This window comes from Borostomias antarcticus, assembly GCF_949987555.1.
Source record: "Borostomias antarcticus genome assembly, chromosome: 26".
Classification (NCBI taxonomy): Eukaryota; Metazoa; Chordata; class Actinopteri; order Stomiiformes; family Stomiidae; genus Borostomias; species Borostomias antarcticus.
The window spans coordinates 11,445,257-11,464,539 of NC_140259.1; the positions used below are offsets into that span (position 1 = coordinate 11,445,257).

The 19,283-nt window shown below is 50.4% G+C and overlaps 1 protein-coding gene across 1 annotated transcript; it reads left to right on the top strand.

The window, feature by feature from the left end:
* Nucleotides 1-5,171: 5,171 nt before the first annotated feature.
* On the top strand, nt 5,172-11,268 carry LOC311326362 (myoglobin-like; the record flags this gene model as incomplete). Its single annotated transcript, XM_084459251.1, has 3 exons — nt 5,172-5,254; nt 5,364-5,580; nt 11,128-11,268. The coding sequence occupies 3 exons, from the start codon at nt 5,172-5,174 to the stop codon at nt 11,266-11,268; spliced, it is 441 nt and encodes a 146-aa protein (XP_084315377.1).
* Nucleotides 11,269-19,283: the final 8,015 nt, after the last annotated feature.

A 19,283-nucleotide genomic window follows, 5' to 3' on the forward strand; every position in this document is an offset into this window, starting at 1 on the left:
CCCATTGGACGCCTGAGCAAGAGCCCAGTCAGCTTTGCCCATTCCTGGGTGCTTCCTGCTGGGAGCTGCCGGGACATGGGGTTTGGACAGGCATAACAATTGCAGCAATACCAAAGCCAGTTCCCAGTGTGTGGGTGCTAGAGACACAGGGTTTGGACTCAAAAACTAAAAAGAGTACATCATGGTCAGAAATAAGATGCTTCTTGCTGGGCAGAGTATCTCCCAGCTTACAAACATTTACATACAGTATACAGCAGCATTAAAAATCATGTTCAAGAATATTTGTTACTTCAATCCAATCTCAATAATTGATGGCTATGAAGACTGAAACATTGCAGCGTTCATATATGAGCAGACAACAGGCTGACTTAGAACTTAGAAGAATATACTTTATTGTCCCCTCAGGGAAATTTGTCTTGGACTCGTTTGCTGCACAAATCAACTCTATACATAGAAACAGAGGAGGACAACACATCACATGTCTCACATACATATACTACACACAACACATCACATGTCTCACATACATATACTACACACATCACATGTCTCACATACATATACTACACACAACACATGTCTCACATACATATACTACACACAACACGTTGTCCACAACATATTACACATACACAAAACTGCACACAAGCATCATCCCAAAACCTTTGTGCAACAATCTTAGCTGTGCCAGACAGCTAACTAGTATTGGTATTCATAACTAACACAATAGCCTACAGCCTATAATTCAAAACCAACGATGAAAGGAAACTTATAGTTAAACCCTGCGGCGGGAAATAAACAAAAGAAAACAATTTCGAAAGAAACAAAGACACAATTAATGTCTCATGTAAAGCATTTTGAATTGCCTTGTCCTTTTACTTGTTACCCAACATGGGTGAAAGTTGATCTTCATATTGATTTGTTGTTATATATTTAGACAAAGGAACATTGAGAAGACGCTATGAGGCGTTGAGTTCATCTTTTGAGAAATGATTAATTGACGATTGATTGACTGGTTGGCTAGGATGAATGAAATAAGAGAAGTGGGAAGTGACGTCGGTTGCAAATGGAACCGCGGAATGGAAAATGTAAGATGCAGCGCTTATGTCAACTCTGTATTAAGTAATTGCCCGAATTGCCAGAAAAACTTGCTACATTTGACAGCTGCTCGTCTGCTCCTCTGGTCTGGGACGCCCCGGCAACGGCTCTCATGGACACACAAAGTTCTCTCAGCTACTCTGTCAGCCGTCTGCGTGGTGAGTTGAATCTGGTACGGCCCCAGGTCGCGGATCAGGACCCGATCCCCAGGCTTGGTGTGATGCAGGAACCCCTCTTTCATCAGGAATCAGCAGTCTGTTGAAGATATTCTCAGAAACATCGTTAAGTGCAAGTCACATTCTATCATCTCCTCTTCCTGGCAGGAGACTGATCCTGCTTTGGGGAAACGGTGTTAGTCATAGTCAGGAATACTTAAACAGGGTGAGTTGGTCAGTCTCTGTTTAATCGTCGGTAGAGCCAGTCGGGCTCGTCAGTCCATGTAGTTTGTCAGTAGGGACCTAGCTTTTGTCTATTTACCGAATCGGACAGTAGCAGGGATCTAGGCTCTGCAGTAGCCTACAGTCCCAAGCAGTAACAACAGGGGCAGTATAAGAATTACTTTAACACGCCCAGTCCCCAGTCGTGATCAAGGTAATTGACATGTTCATGCACCAATTGGATTTTGCTCTTAGAATTTCTGTGGCCATTTCATGAAATAAAAACAACAATCATTCTCGTCTCATCAACAAAACAACGCCCCCTAAGGGTGAAAACTAAAATTCCCTGAAGTCAGGGTGAACAGAGATGGGGGGAAAATGCATGACTCAAATAAAATAACACTAAAATGCAATCGCTTCATTTACAATTAACTAAATATCAATTATGTAAAACTTCCCTCTTCTGCGTTTGAGGACAGAGAGTATTGGGCACGCTTCAGACGAAATGATCCCTTGGGTTTGACAATCTTCCCTATGTCATACTTATCTGTCGCCCACGGTGAGTCGGGCGACATGGCGTTGGCCCTGCATCCCATGAACCACAGGTGTCACCCATCTGTAGGGAAGCAGGCCGGTAACCTCCATCTCCACCTCCGGTCCCATGCCTGTCTCCTGGTTCCGACAGGTTCGGCATTCATCCGTCACGACAGTTGTCTGTAAAAACACTCAGAAAACACTCCAAACTGATGAATGTGCACCTGAAAACTATAACCATGCGATCTTTAATATAAACATAAAAAAAATACAATTGGGTTGTTAGGCGGTGCTGTATGCAGATCACGGCATTGGCAAACATTATCCATTCTCCCACCATCATGTACAAACCTTACGTCCTCAGCTACATCTGTCTTGTCCTATTTATTTACCTAAAATCTCCCTAAGCGATTGTTCAATGGAACTCCAGCAGGTGGTGCCGGACCCCAAGTCTGATTCTCCCTTTCTTTCAGCATGCGGTAACTGTAACATTATCTAATCCAGTGACCAACTTTACCACAATTAAAACATGCGTCGGGTCTGTTTCCCTTTCTGTTTTCCATCCTGTGATCTGTTCTATTCCTAACATGACGTGTTCTATTGCTCCTATTTTGCCCCTCTTGTCGTTGGTGGTTGGGAGCAGGCGGAAAAACAGAGTTGGGAGGCGGGGCAGCAGCTACAACAGCGGGTGAAACAGACATAGTTTGGGCAGGATGTGTGAGCTCTGAGTGCCGAGTCAGCGCGATAGAGTTCAAAACGGAATGACTAGGAGGAGGAAGAGACTTGGAATATTCATCTCTCTGATTAACTTCGTCAGCTAACCCTCTTTCTGACTTGAAAAAACACTCATGTGCTACTAGTTCCCACTTCCTGAATGCATTCCAATCTATAGCATTCCTAGGCTCCCTTCCTAAATTAGTCATCTCAAACGCCTGAGCTCTAACCGTCGCTAACTCGAGAATCGAGAGTGTACCGGACAGGGGGAAATCAGAATATCTCGCCCATAGCGAAAACTGCACACAAGCATCATTCCAAAACCTTTGTGCAACAATCTTAGCTGTGCCAGACAGCGAACTAGTATTGGTATTCATAATTTACACAATAGCCTACAGCCTATAATTCAAAACCAACGATGAAAGGAAACGTATAGTTAAACCCTGAGGCGGGAAATAAACAAAAGAAAACAATTTCGAAAGAAACAAAGACACATTAATGTCTCATGTAAAGCATTTTGAATTGCCTTGTCCTTTTACTTGTTACCCAACATGGCTGAAAGTTGATCTTCATATTGATTTGTTGTTATATATGTTATATATTTAGACAAAGGAAAATTGAGAAGACGCTATAAAAAGGTTGAGTTCATCTTTTGAGAAATGATTAATTGCCGATTGATTGACTGGTTGGCTAGGATGAATGAAATAAGAGAAGTGGGAATTTTTGCCAACTCCACTGTAAGGGAAGAAGCCTACCTGTTGGCTCTCCCAAAAGTAGCATCATAATATGCACATTAGGCTAAATTAATAGAAAAGCAACACTTGCTCAGAGCGGTCACTGTGTCCACTTGCTCCGCTGGCTGGGAGTCCAGTCAGACTGGCCGCAGGAGTGATGAGGAGAAGGAGACGGCAGCCCTTGCTGTATTTGGATCTCGTGATGTCGGTTGCAAACGGACAACGGGAAATTTAAGATGCAGCGCTTATGTCAACTCAGTACAATCAATTGTCAAGACAATAATTGGCCGAATTACCAGAAAAACTCGCTACATTTGTCACTGGTCGCTTTTGACTAATTACGTCATCAATGGACTCTGGAAAGTCCCCAGACTTGCCACATAAGTCACCAAGTTGGTAACAATGGAAGTTTGGGAGAAGATAGGGTATAAAAGGGAGGGATCCAAGGTCGGTTTAGGACCAAAAATATTTGGACTTGAAATTATCACGCAAGTTTGTTTCCTGCTCTACAGGTACAGTGCTGAAGTTTTTTTTGATTCTTTTGTAGTTTTTAACCTTAAATCCTGCTGACCCCATTCTGAATTCAGAGCAGCTTTGTGAATTTGATGTCTGATATTTATCTGAATTTAATCAATTTAACACAGACTTTCTACAAATTGTTTGATATTTTTGTTTGAAGGACAATCGCAGGTATGTATTGTCACAAATTTGACAGATTGATATCATTATGAGTCGTTCATCAATACACACACACACACACACACACACACACACACACACACACACACACACACACTCAGCCAGACAAATGAACACATCACACAAACTCCACTAAGTAAAACGATAGTGAGAAGAGTAACTCTAGAACCAACAAGTATGTGTAGGCTACAGTATCTCTGTGACACTTCTTACATGGCCAGTTTGATAGTCCAATATCTGAAATACCCTGAACCCTCAGCGCGTGCTGATAGCACACCTCAATATTGACTAATTCTAGCCTGGAAGCCAAAACTCATCATGAGTAGAGTCTGGACTTGGCCGCACAGAACAATGAATAGGTGGGAGTAGACTACTTGCTTTGACAGATGAACTCCTTTTGACAATCAGTGTAACAAAACAGATCAGACCTTTGCCAAATCAATCTTCGTTTTCTATCTGATTTATTTCTACATGAAATATATAATTTTTTGTGAACGTGTTCCTTTCACCAACAATATAAGATAGTTGCTTCATGTATCAGCTCCAGAGTGCATTCGGTGCATCCTAGAATGGCAACACAAACGTTTGCAATGTAGAACTATTAGATGGGTTTGTTGGGCTGCTGCTCCTCTCTACATGTTTATAGCTAGGTAATATAATGCATTGGATTGGATATTTTGAAATGTTAACAGGATTGGCGGCACATTAATGCAAACAAATATTTGTCATGTTGTCACAGGTTTGTGGTTATACAGTACAGTATTTTACAATGGCTTCCAGCCTATCAGAATCAAGGATCGGAACTACCCATTGTATGACAACAGTTAAAATGCAGTCTCCTGATTGGTGCCCCATTTTCTGGGAAAACTCTAATCGTTCTGCGCAGCTGGAAGTGCAGATTATCGTAAAAACGTTTTTTTCCTGTGACGAGTCTGGCTTCCAGGCTAGACTAATTCCATTCCATAGTGCAGTCCTGACTCTTCATCCTCCTCCTCCTCCTCCTCCTTCTCAGATCATGACAGACTGGAACAGGGTTTTGACGTGCTGGGGACCGGTGGAGTCCGATTATCCAGCATATGCAGTTGCGGTGATGATTCGGTCAGTGGGCGATGAGGCAGGAGAACTGGCTGGGGCCGGTACTGGTCAAGGGTTTATTGATTACCCACTGACAACTGAACAGGTTCTTATTTCTCTTCCTCTCTCTCAGGATGTTTACGCAGCACCCGGAAACACAGAATAAGTTCACCAGGTTCGCGGGCATGACCACTAAAGAGTTGGCCGGAAATGAAGCATTTGTTGCCGCCGCCGTCATTGTGATGAAGAAATTGAGCGAGCTGCTCAAGTGCAAGGGCAACCACAGCGCTGTCCTCGATCCCGTGTCCAGCGGTCACGCCAGCAGGAAGATCAGCACCTACCACATGAGGGTGAGGACTGACCCCGGTAACCCTTTCAATTACAAGTCCCTAACAACGTATGAACTATTTTGTAACAACATATAAATTATTTTGTAACAACATATAAATTATTTTGTAACAACGTCTGAACTATTTCATAACAATGGATGAACTATTTTATAATTTACTAGTTAATTGGAGTGAATCTCTGTTCTACAGTTCTACAATAGTTCACGTGTAATTACGTGTTACCGGACCCGTAAATTAAAGTCAGGCGTTCTACAGTAGTTCATGTGTAATTTACTTGCTACCGGACCTGTAAATTAAAGTCAGGCGTTCTACAGTAGTTCATATGTAATTACATGTTAACGGACCTGTAGATTAAAGCCAGGTGTTCTACAGTAATTCAAATGTACTTGTTACCGGACCTGGAAATTAAAGTCAGGTGTTCTACAGTAGTTCATATGTAATTACACATCGGAGGTGGCAATTGAAATCTCTCCGGACAGGCTCTTCCTCCAGACGTTCCCAGTTCACCCTCACTACACGCTTGGGTTTTCCAGGTCTTTCCAGAAGTTTCCCCCGCCATCGAACCCAGCTCACCACCAGATGGTGATCAGTGGACAGCTCTGCCCCTCTCTTTACCCGAGTGTCCAAAACACAGCCTCAGATCAGATGATACGATAACAAAATCGATCATCGGCCTTCGGCCTAAGGTGTTCTGATGCCAGGTGTACTTGTGGGCATCCTTGTGTTCGAACATGGTGTTTGTTATGGACAAACTGTGACTAGCACAGAAGTCCAACAACAAAACACCACTCGGGTTCAGATCGTGGTGGCCATGCCTCCCAATCACACCCCTCCAAGTTTCTCCATCATTGCCTACGTGTGCATTGAAGTCCCCCAGTAGGACACTGGAGTCCCCTGCAGGAGCCCCCAAAAGGACTCCACTTAGGGTCTGCAGGAAGGCTGAGTACTCTGAACTGCTGTTCGGTGCATAAGCACAAACCACAGTCAGAGTCCCCCCCCCCCACAGTCCTAAGGCGCAGGGAGGCGACCCTCTCGTCCACTGGGGTGAACTCCAGCACAGAGGCGCGCAGCTGGGGGCTAGCTAGTATAGCCACACCTGCCTTACGCCTCATACCGTGAGCAACTCCGGAGAAGAACAGGGTCCAACCCCTATCCAGGAGTTTGGTTCCGGCGCCATTGCTGTGCGTGGAGGTTAGCCCCACCAGGTGTAATTGGTATCGCTCCACCTCCCTCACAAGCTCTGGCTCCTTCCCCCCCAGCGAGGTCACGTTCCATGTCCCCAGAGCCAGCCTTTGCCGCCCGGGTCCGGTCCGTCGGTGCCCCCCGCCTTCACCACCACCTAGTTGGCAGCGCACCCGACCCCGACAATTCCTCCCGCGGGTGGTGGGTCCACGGGACGATAGAGGAGGAGATGGTGCTTCCACGTTGCTTATTCGGGCTGGGCCCGGCCGGGCTCCGTGGTAAGGCCGGCCACCAGGCGCTCGCATGCGGGCCCTCCGTCTGGGCCTGGCTCCAGACGAGGGCCCCGGGCTTCCTCCGGGCCGGGTCTCTCTTCCTTTTGGTTGTTTTGTCATCAGGGGATTTTGCCTGTAACCCCAGGTAGGGGGGCTAGGGGGTACTACCACTTGCCCAAGGTGGACCCCCAGACTAGTGGAGGGAAGAAGGCGTCTTACTTCTCCATTCTAGTTTTGCAACTAGCCACTGCCCATGTAATTATATTTTTCTAATTGCACGGTCTACAAATCATACTCTGTGGCAAGGTTTATTTTCTTTATTAGCGAATTGTACAATCAAAAAGAACAGTAGCATTACATTCCATAAACAGCAGACAGGGTAGCCTAATCTCAGTTTCAACAACGGAGAGTTTGGATACTCTGCGGGGATTGATTCTGATTGGCTAGCAGCTGTGGTAAAATACGCTGCAACCCACGGCTGCGATCGCATAACAATTAGTATTAATGCACCGTCAATCTCATTGACGAGGCCACTGAAAATTCAAGCGGTAGGCTATGCTTTGCATAGCAACCACTCGCAGCAACCTCGCCTTTTTCGTATCCTATTACAAAAACGCACTCATCAGTTCGACTCCAACACTTCCACACCCCATCATCATCATCATCATCATCTTCATCCGCTTATCCAGGGTCGGGTCGCGGAGGCAGCAGCTCCAGCAGGGAGCCCCAGACATCCCTTTCCCTAGCAGCATCAACCAGCTCTGCCTGGGGAATCTTTAGCCGCTCACAGGCCAGTGCGGAGATGTAGTCCCGCCACCTGGTCCTGGGTCTACCCCGCGGCCTCCTCCCAGCCGGACACGCCTGGAACACCTCCCTAGGGAGGCGCCCAGGAGGCATCCTCACTAGATGCCCGAACCACCTCAACTGGCTCCTTTCGACGCAAAGGAGCAGCGGCTCTACTCCGAGTCTCTCCCGGATGACTGAACTTCTCACCCGATCTCTCAGGGAGACCCCAGCCACCCTCCGGAGAAAACTCATTTCGGCCGCTTGTATCCGTGATCTCTTTCTTTCGGTCATGACCCATCCTTCATGACCATAGGTGAGGGTGGGGACGAAGATAGACCGGTAGATCGAGAGCTTTGCCTTTTGGCTCAGCTCTCTTTTCGTCACAACAGTGCGGTATAGCGACTGCAGAACCGCACCAGCTGCTCCGATTCTCCGGCCAAACTCCCTCTCCATGGTTCCCTCACTCGTGAACAAGACCCCCAGATACTTGAACTCCTTCACTTGGGGTAAGGACTCATTTCCTACTCGGAGCGGACAGGCCACCGGTTTCCTGCTGAGAACCATGGCCTCAGATTTAGAAGTGCTTATTCTCATCCCAGCCGCTTCACACTCAGTTGCGAACCTATCCAGAGAGTGCTGGAGGTCGCAGGCAGCTGATGCCATCAGGACCACATCATCTGCAAAAAGCAGTGACGTGATCCCCAGCTCACCGAACTGCAAACCCACCTCCCCCCGGCTACGCCTCGATATCCTGTCCATGAAAATCACAAACAGGATTGGTGACAAAGCGCAGCCCTGGCGGAGGCCAACACCCACCGGAAAGGCAGACGACTTACTGCCGAGGACCCGGACACAGCTCTCGCTCTGGGTGTACAGGGATTGGATGGCCCTAAGTAGGGACCCCCTCACCCCATACTCCCGCATAACTCTCCACAAGACCTCTCGGGGGACCCGGTCGTAAGCCTTCTCCAAGTCCACAAAACACATGTAGACAGGTTGGGCAAACTCCCAAGCCCCCTCCAAGATCCTTGCGAGAGTGAAGAGCTGGTCGGTAGTTCCACGACCAGGACGAAATCCGCATTGTTCCTCTTCGATCTGAGGTTCGACTATCGGCCGGACCCTCCTTTCCAGCACCTTGGAGTAAACTTTCCCTGGGAGGCTGAGTAATGTGATGCCTCTATAATTCGCACACACCCTCTGGTCCCCTTTTTTGAATATTGGGACCACCACCCCAGTCTGCCACTCCTTCGGCACTGACCCAGACTTCCACGCAGTGTTACAGAGGCGTGTCAACCAAGACAGCCCCTCTACACCCAGCGCCTTCAGCATTTCTGGACGGATCTCATCAGTCCCTGGGGCTCTGCCACTGTGGAGTTGTTTGACTACCTCAGTGACCTCCTCCAAGGACATTGACGACCCCCCATCATCTTCCGGCTCTGCCTCGATCGTAGAGGGTGGATTAGTCGGGTTCAGGAGTTCCTCAAAGTGCTCCTTCCAACGCTCAACAACCTCCTCAGTTGAGGTCAGCAGTGTCCCCTCCTTGCTGTATACAGCTTGGATGGTCCCCCGCTTTCCCTTCCTGAGGTGTCTGATGGTCTTCCAGAAACACTTTGGTGCCGACCGAAAGTCCTTCTCCATGGTTTCTCCGAACTCCTCCCACACCCGCTGCTTTGCCTTGGTCACGGCCAAAGCCGCAGCCCTCCGGGCCAGTCGATACCCTGCAACTGTTTCTGGGGTCTCCCGGGCTAACATAACCCGGAAGGCCTCCTTCTTCAGTCGGACGGCTTCCCTCACCACCGCTGTCCACCACGGTGTCCGAGGGTTACCGCCCCTTGAGGTACCTATGGCCCTCAGGCCACAGCTCCCAGCCGCAGCTTCAGCAATGGAGGCTTTGAACACCGACCACTCATGCTCGATGTCCCCAACCTCCACAGGGATGCCTGAGAAGCTCCGCCGGAGGTGGCAATTGAAATCTCTCCGGACAGGCTCTTCCTCCAGACGTTCCCAGTTCACCCTCACTACACGTTTGGGTTTTCCAGGTCTGTCCAGAAGTTTCCCCCGCCATCGAAACCAGCTCACCACCAGATGGTGATCAGTGGACAGCTCTGCCCCTCTCTTTACCCGAGTGTCCAAAACGCATGGCCTCAGATCAGATGATACGATAACGAAATCGATCATCGACCTTCGGCCTAAGGTGTTCTGATGCCAGGTGTACTTGTGGGCATCCTTGTGTTCGAACATGGTGTTTGTTATGGACAAACCGTGACTAGCACAGAAGTCCAACAACAGAACACCACTCGGGTTCAGATCGTGGTGGCCATGCCTCCCAATCACGCCCCTCCAAGTTTCTCCATCATTGCCTACGTGTGCATTGAAGTCCCCCAGTAGGACACTGGAGTCCCCTGCAGGAGCCCCCAAAAGGACTCCACTCAGGGTCTGCAGGAAGGCTGAGTACTCTGAACTGCTGTTCGGTGCATAAGCACAAACCACAGTCAGAGTCCCCCCCCCCACAGTCCTAAGGCGCAGGGAGGCGACCCTCTCGTCCACTGGGGTGAACTCCAGCACAGAGGCGCTCAGCTGGGGGCTAGCTAGTATAGCCACACCTGCCTTGCGCCTCATACCGTGAGCAACTCCGGAGAAGAACAGGGTCCAACCCCTATCCAGGAGTTTGGTTCCGGCGCCGGTGCTGTGCGTGGAGGTTAGCCCCACCAGGTGTAATTGGTATCGCTCCACCTCCCTCACAAGCTCCGGCTCCTTCCCCCCCAGCGAGGTCACGTTCCATGTCCCCAGAGCCAGCCTTTGCCGCCCGGGTCCGGTCCGTCGGTGTCCCCCGCCTTCACCGCCACCTAGTTGGCAGCGCACCCGACCCCGACAATTTCTCCCGCGGGTGGTGGGTCCACGGGACGATGGAGGAGGAGATGGTGCTTCCACGTGGCTTATTCGGGCTGGGCCCGGCCGGGCTCCGTGGTAACCACACTTCCACACCCCTACCAGCAAAAACGAGTGCTCTGGATAACTGTTTTAATAACTGCAGCATAGCTGGAAATAATCAAATAAATGTGAACCACCCGAATTATGCCTGAATTATGTTGTTACAAAATACGTTGTTAGGGACCTGTAATTTAAAGGGTTACCCTGACCCCTCCTCTTCAAGCCTCTTATCTTTTGTCTTCCTCAATTTTCCCTTTTGCTTTTTCTGTCTTCTGTGCATGCATATGACAATATCTCCACCAATTGGTTGAACAGCATATCTTGAAGGGCTTGATTATTATAATTTTTTTTACAAATATAATAATTCTCCCTCTAGCTTATGGCTGCGGCTCTCGGTGAAGTGTTGGGTGAGAAATCCGGGCTGGACGGCACAGGGCAGCAGACCGTCATCAAGGCGTTGAATGTGATCATCGACGACATACTTGTGGCCTACAAGCAGCTGGGCTTCAATGGCTAAACAGTTGACCTCTACCACCTCAGGGGTCACACCAGATAAAACAACAACAATGTCAACTTTTAAAATTGTGTTGGGTGTGACAGAAAGTGGGGAAGTGGAAGTAGACTGCAATAATGGTAAAGCAGCATAACAAGCACAGTACCATTGCCAGAATTGCATAAAATCAATAAACATTCTATGTAATGTGTACTCTTTGTCCTGACTTTGACAAGTTTAATTACTATAACTACAATGGCAGATACATTTGTACACCAGGACACACTCTTTATGATGGGGGGGGGGGGTCTACTTCGGTGGTCACTTAATTTACAATTTTTGAATGAGGTGGCTGGATGGCTGTCCTGTTTCACTTCATGGTAAGGAGAGCATAACAAGACCAGGTCCAGCCTGACTTATGGCAGATAGGCTTACATACAGCTGTTCTTTAGATAGTTATAGTGTAGTTCTGGACAAATTGCATTGCTGGCCCTATGTACTTCCCTTTAGCTGGTGAAGTAAGTAAACCAAGACATCTACACACATTTGATGTCAGCAGGTAGCAGTGTTGTCTGTAAATAACTAGACGTTAATAGGCCTGGTGTTAAGTTTGGTGTGTGGGACCCAAACGCACAGCAAGGAGGCAGATGAATGATTCAAGCCCGGAGGGGCAGGGTTGCCACAAAAAGGGTTGGCACAAAAATATCCGGGAGGAAAAAATAGGTGCCACAAAAAAGGGTTGCTACAAAATAAGTCTGGGGGCTCGTGGGCAACATGTTTTTGTCTTAATAGTCCGAACAAACAAATGGGTTCAGTTGGACTTGTCCGAAATGCCTACTACCTGCTATAGTACCTAGGCGAGATGTAGCATGCTACATCAAAACTGTGCATACTGTATTTCGCCTACTATATAGTAGGTACGAAAATGTAGCAACTGTGTCACATGAGACGCGGTGGACTGTGGGTATTTTCTGATCCTAAGTCCGCGAAATTGTGGACTTTCGGTAAGTGCAGTTAAAGTGCGCAAAATGGCGGCAGTGGCGCACTTGTGGACCTAGCGATTCCGTTTTGGGACCCTGAGCCCTTGTGGACTTGGCGGGCCGAGAGTGCTCTGCACTTTCTCCTTAGTGCGCGATTTGGGATTCAGCTATTGAAACTCCTCTCCGATAGAGAAGGGGGAGGCTGATAGAGAAGGGGGAGGCTGATAGAGAAGGGGGAGGCTGATAGAGAAGGGGGAGGCTGATAGAGAAGGGGGAGGCTCATATAGAAGGGGGAGGCTGATAGAGAAGGGGGAGGCTGATAGAGAAGGGGGAGGCTCATAGAGAAGGGGGAGGCTCATAGAGAAGGGGGAGGCTGATAGAGAAGGGGGAGGCTCATAGAGAAGGGGGAGGCTGATAGAGAAGGGGGAGGCTGATAGAGAAGGGGGAGGCTGATAGAGAAGGGGGAGGCTGATAGAGAAGGGGGAGGCTGATAGAGAAGGGGGAGGCTCATAGAGAAGGGGGAGGCTGATAGAGAAGGGGGAGGCTGATAGAGAAGGGGGAGGCTGATAGAGAAGGGGGAGGCTCATAGAGAAGGGGGAGGCTGATAGAGAAGGGGGAGGCTCATAGAGAAGGGGGAGGCTGATAGAGGAGGGGGAGGCTCATAGAGAAGGGGGAGGCTGATAGAGAAGGGGGAGGCTGATAGAGAAGGGGGAGGCTGATAGAGAAGGGGGAGGCTGATAGAGAAGGGGGAGGCTGATAGAGAAGGGGGAGGCTCATAGAGAAGGGGGAGGCTCATAGAGAAGGGGGAGGCTCATAGAGAAGGGGGAGGCTGATAGAGAAGGGGGAGGCTGATAGAGAAGGGGGAGGCTGATAGAGAAGGGGGAGGCTCATAGAGAAGGGGGAGGCTCATAGAGAAGGGGGAGGCTGATAGAGAAGGGGGAGGCTCATAGAGAAGGGGGAGGCTCATAGAGAAGGGGGAGGCTGATAGAGAAGGGGGAGGCTCATAGAGAAGGGGGAGGCTGATAGAGAAGGGGGAGGCTCATAGAGAAGGGGGAGGCTGATAGAGAAGGGGGAGGCTCATAGAGAAGGGGGAGGCTGATAGAGAAGGGGGAGGCTCATAGAGAAGGGGGAGGCTGATAGAGAAGGGGGAGGCTGATAGAGAAGGGGGAGGCTGATAGAGAAGGGGGAGGCTGATAGAGAAGGGGGAGGCTGATAGAGAAGGGGGAGGCTGATAGAGAAGGGGGAGGCTCATAGAGAAGGGGGAGGCTGATAGAGAAGGGGGAGGCTCATAGAGAAGGGGGAGGCTCATAGAGAAGGGGGAGGCTGATAGAGAAGGGGGAGGCTCATAGAGAAGGGGGAGGCTGATAGAGAAGGGGGAGGCTCATAGAGAAGGGGGAGGCTGATAGAGAAGGGGGAGGCTCATAGAGAAGGGGGAGGCTGATAGAGAAGGGGGAGGCTGATAGAGAAGGGGGAGGCTGATAGAGAAGGGGGAGGCTGATAGAGAAGGGGGAGGCTCATAGAGAAGGGGGAGGCTGATAGAGAAGGGGGAGGCTCATAGAGAAGGGGGAGGCTGATAGAGAAGGGGGAGGCTCATAGAGAAGGGGGAGGCTGATAGAGAAGGGGGAGGCTGATAGAGAAGGGGGAGGCTGATAGAGAAGGGGGAGGCTGATAGAGAAGGGGGAGGCTGATAGAGAAGGGGGAGGCTGATAGAGAAGGGGGAGGCTCATAGAGAAGGGGGAGGCTGATAGAGAAGGGGGAGGCTCATAGAGAAGGGGGAGGCTCATAGAGAAGGGGGAGGCTCATAGAGAAGGGGGAGGCTCATAGAGAAGGGGGAGGCTCATAGAGAAGGGGGAGGCTCATAGAGAAGGGGGAGGCTGATAGAGAAGGGGGAGGCTGATAGAGAAGGGGGAGGCTGATAGAGAAGGGGGAGGCTGATAGAGAAGGGGGAGGCTGATAGAGAAGGGGGAGGCTGATAGAGAAGGGGGAGGCTGATAGAGAAGGGGGAGGCTGATAGAGAAGGGGGAGGCTGATAGAGAAGGGGGAGGCTGATAGAGAAGGGGGAGGCTCATAGAGAAGGGGGAGGCTCATAGAGAAGGGGGAGGCTCATAGAGAAGGGGGAGGCTGATAGAGAAGGGGGAGGCTGCAGCCGTGGAGCACCAGTCTGGTGCAGCCTATAGGAGAGGTCCGATAGGAACAAATCCACTAGGGGCGCATGTTTTCACTTTCCCTCCCCCATGGGTGTAACCCTAATCCTAACCCATATATGCATAGAATCATCATCAGCTGTGATGTTGTAAAGTAGCCTAATAACGTAACAGAAGTTATTTCAATATTAAAATAGTTGTATTTCTATATTAAATTAAACCATGATTGTTCTTGTTGGGTTCATTCTATTGTCATAATATCACTTAAAAAAGGAATAGAGAGAAGCACCAAAAGGGGCTGGGTTAGGGTTAGGGTTAGGCTGACGTATTGGGTGGGTTAGGGTTAGGGTTAGGGTTAGGGTTAGGCTGACGTATTGGGTGGCTGTTCAGGGTCATGAGGGGAGGCATCCAGTGTGGAGAGTTCTTGAGCCCTGCGGGGAACATCAGAGGCAGCAGGTAAACAGTTTTGGTTGGGTGGCGGCACAGAAGGCGGGTGAGCTGGGGTTGTTGGATAGGGGGTTTGCTCCGGCTGTGGCCTGGCCAGCAGTGCCACCTTGGTTTTTGCCTGAGCCGGTGATAGACTTCAGTCTGCTGGGATGGAACCCGGATGTGAGTGGGGTCGGTGTGACGGCCCCGCCTCCTCCATTTGCCTGTCTGGGTGTGTTGTGTGTGTGTGTGTCCAGTCTGTTCAGTGTCTGTCCCAGCAGGTTCCTGAGGTGGGCGTGGCCGTCATCAGCCGCTACCCTGGCACACCTGGGCCTGGTGTGTCAGGGCTCTACAAGAAGAGCTGGGAGCTCAGTTGCTCTCTCGATTCCTCCCGGGGACACCGATTGCTTTGTTTTGCTTTATAGTTTGAACCTGGTTTTGCACTACTCAACACTGCATTCATACACCCTTCACTCACTCATTCACTCACTTACACCACTGATAACTGACCGCACATCCCATGTTTGATTTATGTACTTTATGTCTTGTTTGAGTTTAGTTTAATTAAATCTTATTGTTAATCCTTAGTTTGGTGTGCGTCCCCCTCCTTTGTCACGGCCATACACGGCTTGGTTTGTGACAAATGGGGGCTCGTCCGCTTTTTTGTTTGTGGGGCTGATTTGGGCCGTTTGGTTACCTTGTTGGGGTTTGGTTGTCTTTGGTCTGGTCTGCTTTTGTGTTTGGCTCGCCCTGTGTTTGGGAGGGGGATGCTTTTGGTTGCTGTGGATGCGTTTGGTTGCTTAGTTGCTTTGGTTTCTTTGGTTGTTTTGTTTGGTTGATTGGTTAATTGGCTTGTTGGTTCTGCAGTCCGGGTGGGGCTGATTGGTGGTGATTGCATGGTGGCGTTCTGGTGTGTGGCCTGGCTTGTTGGTGGGATTTCCCCTGGTAGGCTTAGCAACGTGTCCTGTTGGTCGCGTTGGTTTGTTGTTTTAGTTTCTTATTTTTGTGTGGTGTGCGGTTGGTAGCAGTTGTCTCGGGGACACTTCCATAGCTGTTAGGTGGGTAACCAGCTTGCTGGGGGCTTGGCCAGGCTATTGGGTTTGTGTTTAAAGAGCCCGCCGCTGATCCACACGAAGACTAGGGGCTACAGTGGTTAGCTTAGTCTGTGGCAGGCAGTCTAGGTAGTGGGGACTTTCCACTTTCGTTGGTACGCACCAGATTAGCCTGCCTTTGCGTCACTTGTGGTTCTGCTGTAGTTTCTTTTTTCTCCTTGGTTGGTTTGTTCAGCTGGTCCGTGATGGCGGCGGTTGATGCGTTTGTGGCTGCTCCGAGTGAGGGCCTTTTGGAGGGTTGTACGCTTGACCAGTTATTTAAGATTGCTGATCGGTATGAGGTGGATCTGAGTGGTCTGGCCGATAAGCGGAAGGGGTCCGTGAAGGCGCGCATCATTCTCCGGCTGGTGGAGAAGGGGGTGCTGGCTGCTACATTGGAGGCCCCTGGGCGGTCTGTTTCTCCACCGTTGGTCAGGAAAGGTCCGTTTAATGTTGGCGCTCTGTCCTTTGAGCAGCAGAAGGAGTTGCTGTTGCTCCAGTTGGCTCATGATAAGCACAAGCTACAGCTGGAGTTGGATCAGAGGTTGGCTGTTGAGCGGCTGCGTCAGGAGACGGAGCAGGCTAAATTGGATCTGCAGTCTGATAGATTGAGCTTGGTCAGGGACGGTAGGCTCTCCGGGGAGTTTTTTGGGGGGGAGCGTTCAGTTAAGTCGTCTGATCTGGTCAGTGATTTGCGTCTTGTGCCTAAATTTAATGAACGTGACCCGGATGTGTTTTTTGCTATGTTTGAGCGGGTTGCTGTGACGCGATGCTGGTCCGATGCGGAGCGGATTTTGCTGCTGCAGTCGGTGTTGACTGGGAAAGCGCAGGGGGCGTATGTATCTTTGCACGGTGACGATATTACGTACGAGGCGGTTAAGGCTGCTATTCTCAGAGCGTTTGAGTTGGTCCCTGAGGCTTATCGCCAGCGCTTTCGGTCCTGGGAGAAGAGGGCTTCTCAATCGCATATGGAATTCGCAAGGGAGCTCTCTAGTCATTTTGAGCGCTGGTGTGTGTCCTCAAGCGTGGCCGATTTTGAGAGTTTTTTGTGACCTGATAGTCCTCGAACAGTTTAGAAACTCTCTGCCCAGTGGGGTTGCTACTTATTTGGCAGAACGTAAGGTCACGACGGTTACTGCGGCCGCGGGGTTGGCCGATGAGTATGTGCTCATTCACAAGAAGCGGCCTGGCGAGCCTGTGGAAGAGCCCGTGCGTGAGGAGTGGGGCGCCAGAGCGTCTGTTGGTTTTGGGGGGTTTTCGGGGAAGGGGTCCCGGGGACCACCACAGGGTGGTGATAATGTCTGCCACTATTGCCATGAGGTGGGCCATTGGAAGTCCAATTGCCCAGTGCTTAGGTCAAGGTTGCAACCTACTGCTTTGGCTGCCAGCGTTTCTACTCCTGCGGTGGGGGAGGAGAACAGTTGGCGGGTGCAGGCTGGTGGGATAGGCAGTCCCAGTGACTCATACCGGCCATTTATCACCAGTGGGTTTGTGTCTCGGGTGGGTAGTGACATTAAAGTACCTGTTAAGGTTCTGAGGGATACAGGGGCTGCTAACTCCTATGTGCTGGACTCTGTTTTGCCGTTTTCTGAGGAGTCTGACCGTGGGGGTAGGATACTTATGCGAGGGATGGGATTAGAGGTGTTGCCTGTCCCAGTACATGGGCTGAGACTGGAGTGTGACTTGTGGAACGGGGAGGTGTCTGTTGGGGTGAGACCGGCGTTTCCGGTGGAGGGGGTAGATTTCATTTTGGGAAATGACTTGGCTGGCAGTCGTGTTTGGGCTGGTGTTTCCCCTCCTCCAGTCGTCACTCCGTCGCCGTTGCCGTCAGAACAGCCTGATGACTGCGCTGAGCAGGGTCCTGACGTTTTTCCAGCATGCGTGGTAACGCGTGCGGTGGCTCGGGCGGAGGCTGGTGAGAAGGTGTGTAAGACTGCGCCATGCTTACCTGGTATACCGTTGTCTATATTTCATAGCGAGCTGCGGTGTGTGCAGAGAGCTGATCCCTTTATGCCGGAGTTGTTTGGGTTGGTGCCATCTGCTGAGGTGAACGGTGGATTCCTCATTCAGAACGCTCTCCTGGTGAGGAAGTGGATGCCACATGGAGGGGGTTTTGTGGGAGATCCTATTTTTGGTGGTGTGTGGTGTGGTGTCTATTTTTACAGTCCCATGACTTGGACATTCGCCACATCGGGGGCCGTGACAATGTGGTGGCAGGCTCCTGTGTTGGGCTAGCTGAGTTTGTTTTTTGCTCGTTTTTTGTTTTGCGCTTGGGTTGCTCTGGTGACGGTGGTCTTGTAGGGACCCCGTCTTATGGGGGGAGGTGTGACGGCCCCGCCTCCTCCATTTGCCTGTCTGGGTGTGTTGTGTGTGTGTGTGTCCAGTCTGTTCAGTGTCTGTCCCAGCAGGTTCCTGAGGTGGGCGTGGCCGTCATCAGCCGCTACCCTGGCACACCTGGGCCTGGTGTGTCAGGGCTCTACAAGAAGAGCTGGGAGCTCAGTTGCTCTCTCGATTCCTCCCGGGGACACCGATTGCTTTGTTTTGCTTTATAGTTTGAACCTGGTTTTGCACTACTCAACACTGCATTCATACACCCTTCACTCACTCATTCACTCACTTACACCACTGATAACTGACCGCACATCCCATGTTTGATTTATGTACTTTATGTCTTGTTTGAGTTTAGTTTAATTAAATCTTATTGTTAATCCTTAGTTTGGTGTGCGTCCCCCTCCTTTGTCACGGCCATACACGGCTTGGTTTGTGACAGGGTCTGAGGTCATATGTACCTGCAGATCTATATGGACGGCTCGAAAGATCCTGAGACTGGTAGGACGGCGGCGGCGATGTTGATCCCGGAGTTTGACATCGAGGAGGGGAGGAGGCTCACGGATGACATATGTGTTCGCATGTGAAATGGTGGCCGTGGTGCTGGGTGTGCAGTGGGTGGAGGAGGTGCGGCCTGAGCGGGTGGTGATTGCGTCGGACTCCTGTGCAGCGCTGGCTAGCTTGCAGTCTGGGACATCTGGGAGCAGAGAGGATTTGCTGTATGAGATCCTCCAGTCGCTGTACAGGATCTGGCAGCTGAGGCTGGTGGAGCGGTTTGTGTGGGTCCCTGCCCATGTGGGGTTGGAGGGGAATGAGGGCTGACAGGGCTGCGAAGAGGGCGCTGAGGAGCAGTGGCAGGGTGGAGGTCAAACTGGGGAAAATGGAAGCTAAGGCCATTATTAAGCAGCAGGTGAAGAGGAGGTGGCAGGCGGCATGGAGTGCAGAGCGGAGGGGCCGGGGTCTGTTCAAGTACACACCAGTGGTTGGGACCGTAGGGTATGGGGGTCGGAGTAGGACACAGGAGAGGGTCATTACGAGGCTGAGGTGTGGGCACGCAGGGTTAAATAGTT